We start from the raw sequence: 14,617 nt of genomic DNA, 5'->3' as shown, positions 1-14,617 counted from the left end.
GCCCTGGCCCCGGGTGCCTATGGCAATGTGAGAGTCCAGGGTGGGGGTTCCCTGACACTGAGGCTGATACCCACTGGGCCCGAGGCTGGCCAGAGCGGCCAGGAAGTCCCCTGGAGAGGGAGATGCTGTGGCCAGCACGGACGCCTGGACGGGGGCCAAGCAGACAGGAACAGACGGAGCGGACGGCCCAACTCCTCTGTTCCGTGATGGAGGGCCGGCTAGGGTCTGGGAGAGGGTGCCCAGCTGGTGCGGCTGCTCAGAGTTCAGCTCTGAGCACACAGGCCCGCTGCTGCCGGTTGTGGGCAGGCAGAGCCGCCCAGGCGGCCTCGAGCCCCAGCCGCCCCGGCTGACCCCCTCATGGCCAGGGCTCCAGTCCCAACTTATCTCCCCAGGTGCCCTGTTTCCTGCCACTTATCAGGGAGGGTGAGAGTGTGTCCTAGCTCCAAGCTCCCACCCGCCCTCACCGTGGGACAGGGCCCAGGTGTGAGGGCAGAGCAGCCCTGGGCATAGCTTGGAGACCGCCATCCCGGAGGGTTTAAAAGCTCCGGGGCTGCCTCAGCCTCAGTCTGACCTTCCCAACAGCAGCAGCATGCGGGGCCTGCTGGTTTTTGGAGTGCTGCTGGGGGCTGTCCTTGGCCATGAGGACTTTGTGGGGTAGGGGTGGAGAGGAGGGCGTATCCTGAGGGGAATGGGAGCACTTGGCCCCCAGCCAGCGTCTGGAGGAGACAGACAGACACAGCCAGAGGCCGGACCAGCCCCACCCTGGGGCAGCAGGCTGATGGGGTCCCAGCCGAGGAAGGGTTGCGTTTTGCGAGCCGTGTCCCGAGCCCTGCAGAAACCTGAGCTCTGGGGTGGAGGAGGAGGCCTGGTGGCTTGGGAGATGGAACTAGTCCAAACTGGAGTGGGGACCATAATGGTATTTAGAGTTTCCAAAGACAGGGAGAGACAGAGTGAGGGAGGCCAGGCCTCCAGTGTGAGACTCTTTGAGTCTCCCCGTGCCCTCAGGCCCCGCCGGGGCTCCGGCTGCTGCCGCCCTCCTCACCCGGGAGTGTGCTGGCCAGGGCGGTGCTGCCCCCATGCTCAGTACTCCCTGCTCTGCCTAGGCACCAGGTGCTCCGCATCTCTGTGGCGGACGAGCCGCAGGTTCAGAAGGTGAAGGAGCTGGAGGACTTGGAGCACCTGCAGGTCAGTAGGGAGAAGGGCTCCCCAGCCCCCCTACGTCTCCACCAGCCCTGGCTGACGGCGCTGGGCTCCCCCTCCTCCCCAGGCAGGGCCTGACCCTTCTAGGATGTGACTTCAGACCCGAGAATCTTGGTGCCCTGGAGGCCCTGAGCGAGACCAAGCCCCCTCTCCGTGCCTCTCTGCCGTGCCCCTGCTCTCTGCTGCCCGGCCGCTCTCTGATCATGGGACTGTCTCACCCAAGCTTCCCCCGCTCTCTGTTCCTGACACCCCGTTCCAGCCCCAGCTCTCCGGGAGCATTGGGCACCAGCAGCCCCTCCCAGGCTGGTGCGTGACCACGCCGGTCCCTGTCCCCACAGCTGGACTTCTGGCGGGGCCCTGCCCAGCCCGGCTCCCCCATCGACGTCCGAGTGCCCTTCCTCAGTGTCCAGGCCGTCAAGGCCTTCCTGGAGGCCCACAGTGTTGGGTATGAGATCATGATTGAGGACGTGCAGGCGCTTCTGGACCAGGAGCAAGAGCAGATGTTCGCCTTCTGGGCCCGGGCCGAGTCCACCGACACCTTCAACTATGCCACCTACCATACCCTGGATGAGGTGAGGGTGCCCCAGGGCCGCTTCCTGCCATGATAAGCAGCGTGGTGACACGCTGGCGGGCTATGGGCCAGAGCCAGGGTTGGCTGGGGTGTGTGTGGCACCTGCCCTGCCTGGGTGGTGGCCATGGTGGGCGGGGCGGGGCGACAGGCTGCTGAGGGCGGCATCTGGGAGCCCCGAGGCCATGAAGGCTGCCCTGTCTGTTTTCCCGCCTCAGATCTACGGTTTCATGGACATGCTGGTGGCCGAGAACCCAGGCCTGGTCAGCAAGCTCCAGATTGGCAACACCTATGAGGGGCGGCCCATCTACGTGCTGAAGGTAATGGTGCCCACGTGCAGATGGGCACAGGCACACGTGGGAGGACGGCCGACCCTCATGAAGCCACAGTCCCAGGAACACACAGTTCCACAGACTCCCCATGCAGACATCTGAATTCTCATGCTGGTCTAGGTGTGTGTGCACACCTACACATGCACGATTTAGACCTCAGACTGACCTAAGTATTTTCAGTCAGGGGCCACGACACGGCATGTGTGGTGGCCTCGGGTCATTTGTGTGTGGCCTCTCACAGAGAATTGCCTGAGCAATGGGATAGGGTCAGGGCCCAGAGGCCCAGAGGCCTGGGGGAGTCCATGTACCCCAAGCTGGGCTGAGGGCAGGAGTCTGGGCTCAGGGGATCCCTGTCCAGCCGTTAGTCCCCCACCCACCTGAGAGACAGCCCAGAGCACGGAGTCTTCACCTGGGACCCTCAGAGAGCGGGTGGCCCGGGGTGAGCTCTCCTTCAGGGCAGGAAGACGAGGCCCAGCTGTGAGGTCCCCCAGCTACCCATCCCCCTCCCATCTCTCCTCCAGTTCAGCACCGGGGGGAACAACCGACCAGCCATCTGGATCGACACGGGCATCCATTCCCGGGAGTGGGTCACCCAGGCCAGCGGGGTCTGGTTTGCAAAGAAGGTAAGGCCATGGAGGTGGGTGGGGCGCTCACCTGGTGGGCATCGGTATCTGAGGCCCACGGAAGCCAAGGTCTCCCCTTTTCCGGCCAGAGGCAGTGCCCACAAGAGGGAGGCTGGGGGAAGGTATCCACGGTCTGGTTTGGCAGATGCCCGACCTGGCCTGTGCTGCCCCTTTGCCCCTCCTCTCCCCTAGATCACTCAGGACTATGGGCAGGACCCCACCTTCACTGCCATCCTGGACTCCATGGACATCTTCCTAGAGATCGTCACTAACCCTGACGGCTTCGCCTATACCCATAGCAAGGTATGGCCTTCTCCTCCTTCCCTTGGGGAGGCAGGACGGGCCTCTGCCCTCCGAGGCCCATGAGTTGCTCACCCTGATCTCAAGCTTGTAAGTCGAGGGAGGGCAGACAGGCCTGTGCTCCTGGACCAGGGTTCATCAGCCTGGCGTGGCTGGCACTTGAGGCATGCCATTCCTCATTGTGGGGCTGTCCTGTGAGTGGGTGTGTTCGTGGCATCCTGACCTTAGACCCACTCGATGCTGGCAGCACCCCCTGTGGTGACAACCCCAAATGGCTTCAGCCATTGCGAAATGTCTTGGGGGAAGGGTCTAGGTTGCCTGCAGTTGAGACCCACTGACCTGGACCTCACTTCCTGGTCCTACTTATTTTTACAGCAAATACATCATCTGAGCAACGAGACAGGCGGGCCAGGGTGGGGTGGGGACACCCTGGCTCCCTCACCATGCAGAGCCCTCTGGCCAGTGCCTTCCCGGGGTCTTCTCCACTCTCCTTCCCCTAGGCCTCTGGCGGAGTTTCCTCCCTGACCGTGGGCTGAGAAGCCCTTGTCCCATCAGGGCCCCAGTGTCGAGCCGCCCTTCCAGGGAGTGCACCCTCCCTGCCACTCTGGAGCCCACGGGCATGGGCTGTGAGGGGGGCCGGCTGATCTGTGTGGGGGTCGGCTCATCCCTCTCCTTCCTCAGAATCGCATGTGGCGCAAGACTCGGTCCCTCAACCCCAGCTCGGCTTGTGTGGGAGTGGACCCCAACAGGAACTGGGACGCTGGCTTTGGCAGTAAGGCCTGGCGGAACTGGGGAGCGGAGTAGGGCCCACCTTGTCTTTGGTTTCCCCCACTCTTTCTGCCCAGCCCTGGAGAGAGGAAGGGCGGGGCTGGCAGCCCCCTCTGAGGGCTCTCGGTGGGGTGGGTGCCCTTGTCTGTACAAAGAAAGCTCCTTCCAGGTGGAGTGGAGGGCTCGAAGCCTATCTGGGGGCTCTCTGGCTCAGACTCGTGTCCTCCCTCCCTGGGCTGCATTGTCCCCTCACCCCCAGCCCGTCCTCCCTCCCTGGGGAACGTCCATCAGCTCTGCCCCAACCTGGCTGGGCAGGGAGGAGGACCTGTTTCTTTGGGGTGAGGACGAGCCCTCCCACACCCGCCTTCACCCCAGCCTCCGTGCAGAGGCCTGGGAATGTGGAGGCCATCCCCCTATGCCTCTGTCCTCCTGCAGTGGCCGGAGCCAGCAGCAATCCCTGCTCGGAGACGTACCGCGGCAAGTCTGCCAATTCCGAAGTGGAGGTCAGGTCCATCGTGGACTTCGTGAAGGGCCACGGGAACATCAAGGCTTTCATCTCCATCCACAGCTACTCCCAGCTGCTCCTCTATCCCTATGGCTACAAAACAGAGCCAGCCCCCGACCAGCAGGAGCTGGTGGGTACCCTGCTTGCTCCCCCATCCCCAGGACAGCTTGGGCACAGGGGTTCCTCCCGGAGCGGCTGGCACCCTTTCCTCCCAAGGACTCTGATGGCTTGGGAAGACTGGCCAGGTAGACTAGGCTCCTCTTCTTTCTGGGAAACCAAAGCAGAGAGTGGGTGAGTCACTTCTGTCATGTGGCAGAGCAGGGGGCAGGGCAAGACTTTGATCTGCTCTACGACCCTTGGAGCTGCCTGTGACCAAGGGCAGGGATGTGCCAACCAGACAGCCTTCAGGGTCAGCAGGCCAAGGTGCTGTTGGCTCTGGGGCTGACCTTGCAGGCGGGGAAGGCGCCATGCCACCTGCTGGGGCCGCTTCTGGGGTTTATGCTCCAGGACCACTGCTGGCCCCTAGGCTACCTGGGTCATGACAGGCGGCCTTGCTTGGTGTTTCTCCAGGATCAGCTGTCTGAGTCTGCAGTGACGGCCCTGGCCTCTCTGTATGGGACCAAGTTCAAGTATGGCAGCATCATCAAGGCGATTTGTAAGTGGCCGCATGTCCTTTCTGGGAGGTTCTGGGAGGAACATCCATTGGCTCTTTCCGCCCAAGGAAGGAAGTAGCCAGGGTGCCCCAGTTTGACAACTACTGACCAGCACCATTTTGGGGTGGGGAGTGCTGTCCCTTCTCCTGATGTGAACTCTGCCTTCTTCAGACAAACATGAATTCCTCTGAGAATGCTAGTCTCTTGTCTTGGGGTTAAGTCCAGCGTCTCATGCGGTTGGGGTCAGGAATCCTGCCGGGATTTGCCGACCACCAGGACATTCAGCCTAAACACACACTCCTTCTCCAGTGCCCTTCAGCTAGAGAACACCCCTGACCGCCCCCCTTATTCATACATGCAATGCCCCAGCAGGAGCATCATGCATCAATAGGAGATTAAGCCACCAGTGTTTATTGAGCACCTACTGTGTACCAGGCCATTTCATATGCTTGGGATACAGCCATGAATAAAACAAGCAAAGATCAGGAAGTTTACATTAGTAGCCAGGGACACCGCCAATAAACGTGAGCACTAGACAAGGTGGGGGGAACGAGGGTAGTAGGGGTGGAGGCAGATGGGCTCCAGGGCAGGCCTCACTGATGGTGACATGTGGGCAGGTATTGACAGAAATAGGTGGGCAGCCATGAGACTGTCTAGGAGGAGCTTTCCAGGCAGAGGCACTCTAGAACAGAGCCCCTCCAGTGTCACCTGGCCTGAGGCATTGTGGTCCAGAAAGGGCACCCGTGTGTCTGCATGCACACCCTCAAGGGTAGAGGCGGGGCACAGACATCAGAGAGGGGACGCCAGGCTCACTCATGTGCTTCCTGCGTCAGTGCCCAGGCCGCAGTGGGCAAGTGGGTAATGGTCTTACCCAGGGACGGCCTCGCATCGGGACCCCAGGCCTTCTGTAGAAACTGTTTGCACCCTGAGTCAAGGTCTTGCTTCCTTCCATGTGACAAAGCTAAGTCCCGACATGCAACCCACCCACCTCTGTCCCTTGCCGATTTGGAAGTGGCTTCATCGCCCACTGCTGACTGCCAAGCTCCCTAATAAAAAGACACAGGGCTCTGCTTCTCTGCTTCACCCTGGCTCTCTGCACTTTCCCCTGCAGACAGAGCCCAGGGGGACAAGCCCCCGTTACCCAAGAGGGGAACTCAGATCTGCTTAGAGCCTCAGCCCAGGTGGCCGTTGGGTGGAGGCAGTGTTCACAGGGCCTTTTGCAACTGCAGAGACTTCCTTGCATTCCTGTGAACAGGAAAACCACAGCTGACTCCTCTTCGGGCCTCTTGGCTCTACCCCTCGGCGGGAGTTTCTTGGAAGCCAGGCAGCTTGGCCAACAGCAGGCCTCAGTAGATGCCCACTCCACTCAGCATTGCACAGGGTCCGGGTTCTGGACGGGGCTGGCCCGTGAGCCCTGCTGCTGCCAAGGGAACTGACCCCAGCTCGCTTCCGTCTTTGCTCTTGCCCCAGACCAAGCCAGCGGAAGCACCGTGGACTGGACGTACAGCCAGGGCATCAAGTACTCCTTCACCTTCGAGCTCCGGGACACTGGGCGCTACGGCTTCCTGCTGCCTGCCTCCCAGATCATCCCCACGGCCCAGGAGACGTGGCTGGCGTTGCTGACCATCATGGAGCACACCCTGAATCACCCCTACTGAACGGGCCCTGGGATGCCTTCCCCTTCCTCCTCTCTGGCCCCACCCAAGCAGCCAAATAAATTTTGAGTGTACAAGGAACAGAATCTCAGGCTTGCATGGGACATGCCTGTGGCATCTGCCTCTTCATGCCGGGGCAGAAGTGATTTAGTTCCTACAATCCGCACGGGAAACGTGTGGGTGCTTGGACTAGGTGACTCCCAAATTCCCCTGCATTCCAAGTTCCCGAGAGGTTGTATCCATGTGGTGTCTGTTTTTTTGTTTTGTTTTTTTGAGTCAGAGTCTTGCTCTGGCCACCACAGCCTCAACCTGCGGGGCTCAGGGGATCCTTCCGTCTCAGCTTTCCAAGTAGCTGGAACTACAAGACGCGTGCCACCATGCCCAGCTAATTCAAGTGGTCTGTTTTAGTTAGACCACCCTGAGCTCAGCCTGCCCGTCAGGTGATTTGCTGCTAACCAAAGACCTGGCACCCTGGGGTGGTACAAAATTCAGCATGTACAGTAGTCTAGGTAGCTGTATCTAGTAACTTAGAAAAGCAGTAACCTGGAGGATGAAATATAGTAATCCTGGTGGCTACCATAGTCCAAAATAGATGCTGTAGCTCAGGAAAACTGAGTACTAAAAAGCAAAATAGGGCTGAGCACAGTGGGTCAGACCTATAATCCCAGCACTTTGGGAGGCCTAGGTGAGAGGATTGCCTCAGTCCATGGGTCTGAGACCAGCCTGGGCAACTTGACAAGACTTCATCTCTATAATAAATCAAAAAATCAGCTGGGCATGGTATGCACACTTGTAGTTCCAGCTCCTTGGAAGGCTGAGGCAGAAGGATCACCTGAGTCCAGCAGGTTGAGGCTGAGGTGGCCGTGAGTGTGCTACTGCACGCCAGCCTGGGTGATGGAGTGAGACTCTGACTCAAAAAAACCCCCCAAAAAACAAAATAGGTGTTCCCATGCCCATGTAAAACTGGAAGAAAACAACTGGGCTAAATGAAGTCCTTTACTGAAGATAAAGAATCAACCCCAGAACACTTTATTAATTGCAAACGTTATTATGCTTTCAGGGATAGAAGTAGCTCACTTTTTTTTTTTTTTTAGTCAGAGTCTCACTCTGTCACCCAGGCTGGAGTGCAGTGGGATGCTCATAGCCACCCCAGTGTCGACCTGCTGGACTTAGACGATCCTTCCACCTCAGCCTTCCAAGTAGCTGGAACTATAGGTGCGTGCTACCACGTCCGGCTAATTTTTATTTATTTATTGTAGAGACGAGGTCTTGCGATATTGCCCAGGCTGGTATTGAACCCGCAGGCTCAGGCAATCCCCTTGTCTCAGCCTCCCAAAGTGCCACTGAGCCCGGTCTCTCTCTCTCTCTCTTTTTTTTTTTTTTTTTTTGAGTTGAAGTCTCACTCTGTCGCCCAGGTTGGAATGCAGTGGCACCATCAATCATGGTCCATCACAGTCTTGACCTGCTGGGCTCAGGTGACCCTTCCACCTCAGTCTCCCAAGGCGCTGGGACAACAGGAGTGCACCACCATGCCTGGCTAATTTTTAAAATTTTTTTGTAGAGACGAGGTCTAGCTATGTTGCCCAGGCTTGTTTCGAACTCCTGGGCTCCAGTGACCCTCTCATCTCGGCCTCGCAGAGTGCTGGGATGACAGGTGTGAGCCGCCATGTCCAACTCCTGGCTTTTCACTTGCCAAGCCCTTCCTGGTGTCTTCTGTACACACCTCTGTTCCCTCGGCTGGTCCCACCCACCCTATTCCTTCCCACCCTCCTGCCAAGACCCTCCATGGCTCCTAGGACTTCCCTTCTCTGACTTGGTGATCCCTATGCCTGTGATGATACGCTTGGTGGCTTGCATGATCATAGGGTGTCCTAGCTTTCTTCAAAGCAATAACGTCTCTCCCCTTTTTCGGGTAGAGATGGGGTCTAGCTATGTTGCCCAGGCTGTTCTCAAATCCCTGGTCTCAAGTGATCATCTCCCCTCCCCTCTCACAGTGGTGGGATTAAGAGGCGTGAACCGCCATGCCGGGCCTAGTCTCCCTCTTGTTTCTTCCATGGCTCTTCCAACATAACTGTGAAGCAGGGTTTTCCCCCACAGGTGGTGCTGGGGAAGTGGGTGGGGGGGGCTGGAGCCGGGGGGAAGTCAGCTGCCAGGCTCCAAGACTCATCCAGCCCCGCTGACTTGAGTCTCGTCTTTTCCACGTAAGGTGGACTGAAGGTCAAATGCCTTTTTTCTTTTTAAGGGTCATGAGGGAATTTTCATCTTGGAGTTTTAATATTGTTTTTGCTACCAAACATTCCAAAAATAAAAAGAAAGAGCCTCCGTGGGTGTGCACATGGCATCCACAGTGTGAACCCTGGCACGTGCATGTTCACGAGACAAATACAGCGGTGCTTCTGTCTCCGTGAAAGACAACCTCAGGCTTGCTAGCTCCAGTTACCTTTCAGAAAACACTTTAATCTATGAATAGGAGGTTGTCGACAGGCTGAAATCCATGTTAACCGCTTAGTTTGGGCAGGGAGGAAGCGGATCATCTTCTCTTAATGTAGATTGATAAGAGAAAAATTATGAAGTTAGCAAGACAGTCCACCATGACACAGAACGGGGCTACCCAGACCTTGATGGCAGAATTGCTCAATTGAAATAAACTGCCCTGATAGCAAGGACCACCTTGTTTGGCATTTGCTCTCTCAGGCTATCAACAATGCTGGACATACAGATGCCGAATCAACACTTGCTGAGTGAATGTTCTCAACTTTATTGAGTTCTTACATTCTATCATCTGTGCATTGCGGACTTGCTGAAATAGCGATGCACAGGGTGTTCTGAATTCCCAGGGCAAGCAAGGCACAGTTGTAAGGAAGCTGACAAATCAAGGGAGGAGACCTGGATGCCACCTGCATGGGCAGGAAGGGCTTCCTGTGTTCCCTACTTAATCCCCACTGCTTGGCCCGTTGCGTGGCACAGTCATCGTGTTAGTATCAATAATAATAATAATAATAATAATAATAATAAATGCTTAGTTTTTTTTTTGGTTTTTTTTTTTGAGTCAGAATCTCCCTGTGTCACCCAGGTTGGAGTGCAGGGGCACACTCACAGCCACTGCAGCCTCGACCTGTTGGGCTCAGGCGATCCTTCTGCCTCAGCCTCCAGAGTAGCTGGGACTACAGGTATGGGCCACCATGCCTGGTTAATTAAAAAAAAAAAAAAAATTGTAAAGATGAAGTCTTGCCATGTTATCCAGGCATAAAATGGTTGTTAAACAGAGGCATGAAAGTTAAATTTTTTTTTTTTTGTATTTTCAAGTTTGGAAAGAGATATGTATTTTGTTTGACCATACATATCTTTACAAATCTATGGGTAAAAGATATTTTACATTTATAAATAAAACCACAAATCTGAAAGGTAATAATTTTAGAAAACATCACAACTTATATGAAAATAAGCATTAACAACCTTGAGGGGTTAAAGTAAAAGTAAGACCAGGCTGGTGGCTCATACCTGTCATCCCAGCGCTTTGGGAGGCTGAGGCAGGAGGATTGCCTGAGTCCAGGGGTTCGAGACAAGTTTGGGCAGCATGGCAAGAACTCGTCTCTCTTCAAAAAATAAAAAATAAAGAAATATATAAAGTAAAAGTGAGTAAAATGATGAAAGAAAAAGACCAACACTTCAAAAGAAAAACAGGCAATTCCCCAAAGAAGAAACAGCCAATAAATGTAGGCGAGATACTGGCCCTGAGAGATTTCTTAAAGACATTAAAGAAAAGCAAAGATATCCTTTTCCCCTCATCAGACTGGTAAAAGACTGATGACTCCAGTGTTATCACGGGTGTGAAGAAATAAGCACCGCCATGTCATGCTGGTGGGAGGATAAGTTCACACCACCTTTCTGGAGGCCACATTTGGCAACAATCAAAATTGTACACGCATTGTCTCTCCAACCTAGACAATCCACTTGGAAGAATTTACTTTATGAAAACATTTCGATGAGTTCAAAAGTACGTATGTACAAGACCGAAATAGTAAAAAATAAATAAGACCTAAAATAACGTTCAGTACTGACATGGATGCAACACACCCACACAGTAGAGGGTCATGAAGCCACTGAGGTCTGTGTGACATGGGACAAGGGTACCAGCATTGTGAGCGGAAGACGTTGGCTGGAAGGGTGGATGTGTTCTGAGGTTGGATGGTGCTGGCAGCTGCACAAGTCTGAATCACTGAATCGTACACTTGAAATGGGTGAATTTGATGGTATGAGTTGCTTTTTAAAAAAGCTGGCTACAAATAGCATGTAGAGTGTAAACCCCTTGTTTTGCACGTGTGTGTGTGTGACCGTGGCTAACCCTGGCAGTGGTGGGGGTCTTCCTCTTCACGCTTTTCATGCAATGAGCTTTTACAATCAGCTTTTATAAATGGGGAGGGGGAGCTATTTCAAACACACCAAATAACCTGTGTGTAGAGGGGCCTGGCACCAAACTGATTGTCAGTACCAAACCCCTAAATGGCCGTCTTGCGTTTTGCCCAGGTTCGTTCTTGTAATTTTTTAATTTAAAATTTTGTTAGATTCAGGGGGTGTACATGCATATTCGTTACATGGACATGCTGTGTAGGGGCAGGGATTGGGTCTCGGGTGGCCCATTCCCCAGAGAGTGAACACTACGTCCCCTAGGTAGTTTCTGAACCCCGGCCCCCGTCCCCCTTTTGTCTATTATTTCCATCTAGTGTCTATTATTTCCATCTTTGTAACCACTTAGCTCCTGCATATTAGTGGGAGCACGTCGTGCTTGGTTTTCTGTTGAGTCAGTTCACACAGGGCGGATATCCAGCTCCCTCCATGTTGTTGCAAAGGACATGGTTTCATTCTTTTTTACAGCTATAAGTATTCCATGGTGTATATATTCACCATGATCATTATCCACCGGTTAGTTGATGGGCATTCCGGTTGATTCCACATCTTTTTGTGAACTGTGACGCGATTTATAATTTGTCTAAACTAATTTCTTCTGTTCTGACATCATATTTGACCATCTTGCCCTGAAACTGCAGTTTGTCTCATCTTCAGAAACACCGACACCCCAGATCGAACTGGAGGCAGCAGTGTCACTGCATGGAAAGCCATGATGTGGGTCTCCAGATGGGGACTCAGATGAAAATTCCCAAGGTCCCTTTTTGCTCACATGCAGCTCCTGGAGCAGTCTTGGGAACTGATTACGCTATTGCCTATTCTCGGGGTCTCTCAAAAATCTTTATTTTAAGATAAAGTCCTTTTACTGTTTACTTAGACCATGATATATGATTCTCAATGTGGCCCGTGGGCCACTGGTGGTTCCTGAGGACCCTTTGGGTAATCTTGAATTAACACTCGAATATGCATGGCTAGCTTTCCTTCTTTGGCCTCAAGTTAAAATGTCACTGAAGCCGGGCTCGGTGGCTCAGCCTGTAATCCCGTGCCTTTGGGAGGCTGAGGTGAGTGGATTGCCTGAGCCCGCGGGTTCAAGACCCACCTGGGCAGCGAGACCTCATCTCTACAATAAATCAAAAATCAGCCGGGCGTGGTAGCGCATGCCTGTAATTCCGGCTACTTGGAAGGCTGAGGCGGAAGGATCGCCGGAGCCCAGCAGGTCGAGGCTGCGGTGGCCAGGAGCGGCCACTGCACTCCAGTCTGGGTGACACAGTGAGACTCCAACTCAAAAAAAAAAAATGTCACTTAATACAACCCAGATATGACCTCATGGTCCCTCATCCAGTGCAAGGGCGAGCAAGCCCAGATGGGCCTGAAGGTGCCTGTCAGAAATACCCTTCTGTGACCCACTGAGACTCAGACTCTGTTTAGAGGAAGCCCACACGACCAATCATGACAATCAGACTGGCCAGTCAAGGAGGAACTCTGAGGAGAGCACAGCACGTGTCGAATCTGAGAAGCTGTCAAGGGTGATGAATTCCCCAAGGTTGACGGTCGGCATTGACTTGGCAACTCAAACAGTGAGCATCGTTGAACAACCCAGAGACCAAGACTGCCAAATGTTCACAGCCAGACCAAAGGGAGGAAATGGAGTCTTCAGCTTCACTGCAGAGTAAGGTCAGCCATGTTTTAGAAGAGTGCGGTGGAATGAGGGCTCTGTAGGTGGGCCTGGGGCAAAGATATTTGCCTTGGTTTCCTCAGAAACCCAGGTCCGTAGCCATCAGCCAAGTCACGCAACTGATGTTTCAGCCTAAATCAGAAACATTGCTACCAAGGAAAGAAAGACCAGATGCAAATCTCATCAGTGCGGTTTATTTGAATGAATGGTTTGACCTACCAGGAAACAGCCTATTTTTTCCCTACGATATAATTAAATGTTTGTAAGTCTCATTCCTTCAGTGACACATCTCAGGGTGTCCATTAACAAACAAAATGAACCTCAGAAACTCTGGTACAACTTTCTCCAGGAAAAGACACCACGCACGATTGTGGAGCTGTAGAAATGCCTATTCCTGGGAGCAGACAGGTCAGTTCCTGAAATGACATCGCCTTTCGTGCAGGTGGGTGGGAGGAAGTCTTCAGCGGAGCCCCGGGTGACCAGGAGGGAAGGGAAACCAACAGCCAAAGGAAAGTCACATTTTACAGGTGAATCAGAGGCATCACCAAGGGACAGCACAGCAGTGCCCACCCAGAGTGGGAAGCACAGCATAGCGTAGCCAAAAGAACACTCTCTGGAGCCAGAATCTTGGACTGAATCCTGGCTTCTCGGCCACCTAGCTCAGGAACTCAGGGCAAAATTGAGTCACTTCACTGCTACTTGAACCTCCATCTCCTCATCTTCAAATGGGGGTGTCCACCATACAGAGCTGTTGTGAGAATTACATGAGCCAAATATGGTGGAGAATCCAGGAGCGCTGACACCTGGGAAGTGTGCCACAGATGTTGGCTAGTATTACTATCTAGAAATCTTCAAGATTTGACACAAGAGGAAAATGCCCCCTCTCGGGTGAGAAGGATGTGCCACATGCATTGGCTGGATGTTGAAGGCTCCTCAAGCCTGGAGAGCCACAGACAGCAGGGTGACGACACCCAGCAGCTCTCCGGGCACCTCCTACAGGGGTACCTCAAAACCCCAGAGTTGTGACTGCCTCTCCCATGGAAGCAGGATGGGCCACAGGACAGACCATGATGAGCTTTCTGGGTCTCCAGAATGGTAGACCAGCATTGAGTGGCCACCAGCATGGGTGTCACAACCAGACTTCAATCTTGACTGGATCAATTTGCTTATTCATGAACAATATTAAGGGCCACTGTCCTAGAGTTGGCGATTTTCACCCTCTGGGAGCTTATAGTCAAAATAATTTCAAAGGGAAGACATATTGATACCCTTTAAAAAGTGTAGTCTGTCAGTCAACAGTGTTTGACGATTGACCTCCGTTTGCCGCATGGTTTACCAGGTGCCTCAGGATGTTACACAGGCAAAGAGAATTTGCTTCTGTATTTAGAACAAAGAGGATCAGCAACAGAGTGAGACCATGAGGGGACCCAGTGTGATGAGGACAGTTTTGTAAACACACATGTAATTAAGCTTTGAATCCTGTTCTGGCAGAATTCTAGGCTGGAAATTTTCCACCATTACATTTTTATGCTGTAACTGACCTGTGTATCAATTTAAAGATGCCACAATAATAATCTCAAAAATCACTATAAGTCTAGGAAAGTATTACTACCCAAATGTATTCTGAACATTCTGGAAGCACAAGGTTGTCTTACTTATTGCTTTTATATAAGAAATATATTTGTTAATGAAAAAATTAATTGAACTGCATATGAGTACCCAACATGCTCACATAATTAAACTGATGAATTATAAACCACGTTTCTGATGTTTCTTGGGGAAAAAAGTATTATGGGAGTTTTTGAAATAATTGTGAAAAAAATAAAGTGATGTTAAAGACACTGAAAACATTCTGGAACCGGGGAAAGTTCTTAATGATTCTCTTCAGAGTGGAGCAAGAAGGTGGTCACAGATTTCAATCCAGGTGGACA

General features: G+C 53.3%; 1 protein-coding gene across 1 annotated transcript; it reads left to right on the top strand.

The window, feature by feature from the left end:
- Positions 1-447: 447 nt before the first annotated feature.
- CPA1 (carboxypeptidase A1) lies at positions 448-6,703 on the top strand. Its single transcript, XM_008056656.2, has 10 exons — positions 448-654; positions 1,104-1,185; positions 1,539-1,772; positions 1,987-2,088; positions 2,622-2,723; positions 2,916-3,026; positions 3,705-3,795; positions 4,227-4,426; positions 4,867-4,951; positions 6,420-6,703. The coding sequence occupies exons 1-10, from the start codon at positions 590-592 to the stop codon at positions 6,605-6,607; spliced, it is 1,260 nt and encodes a 419-aa protein (XP_008054847.1). The 5' UTR covers positions 448-589; the 3' UTR covers positions 6,608-6,703.
- Positions 6,704-14,617: the final 7,914 nt, after the last annotated feature.

This window comes from Carlito syrichta, unplaced genomic scaffold (assembly GCF_000164805.1).
Source record: "Carlito syrichta isolate Samal-C Ts95f unplaced genomic scaffold, Tarsius_syrichta-2.0.1 Scaffold85031, whole genome shotgun sequence".
Lineage (NCBI taxonomy): Eukaryota > Metazoa > Chordata > Mammalia > Primates > Tarsiidae > Carlito > Carlito syrichta.
Note: the sequence above shows the minus strand (reverse complement) of the source record. Positions and strands in the feature narration are given on the sequence as shown.

Bases quoted from the DNA above. Each gene is read 5' to 3' on its own strand.
- CPA1 (XM_008056656.2), top strand. From the start codon at position 590: ATGCGGGGCCTGCTGGTTTTTGGAGTGCTGCTGGGGGCTGTCCTTGGC. The intron at 655-1,103 runs GTAGGGGTGGAG...TGCTCTGCCTAG, and splicing joins GGCCATGAGGACTTTGTGGG to GCACCAGGTGCTCCGCATCT. The intron at 2,089-2,621 runs GTAATGGTGCCC...TCTCTCCTCCAG, and splicing joins GGCCCATCTACGTGCTGAAG to TTCAGCACCGGGGGGAACAA.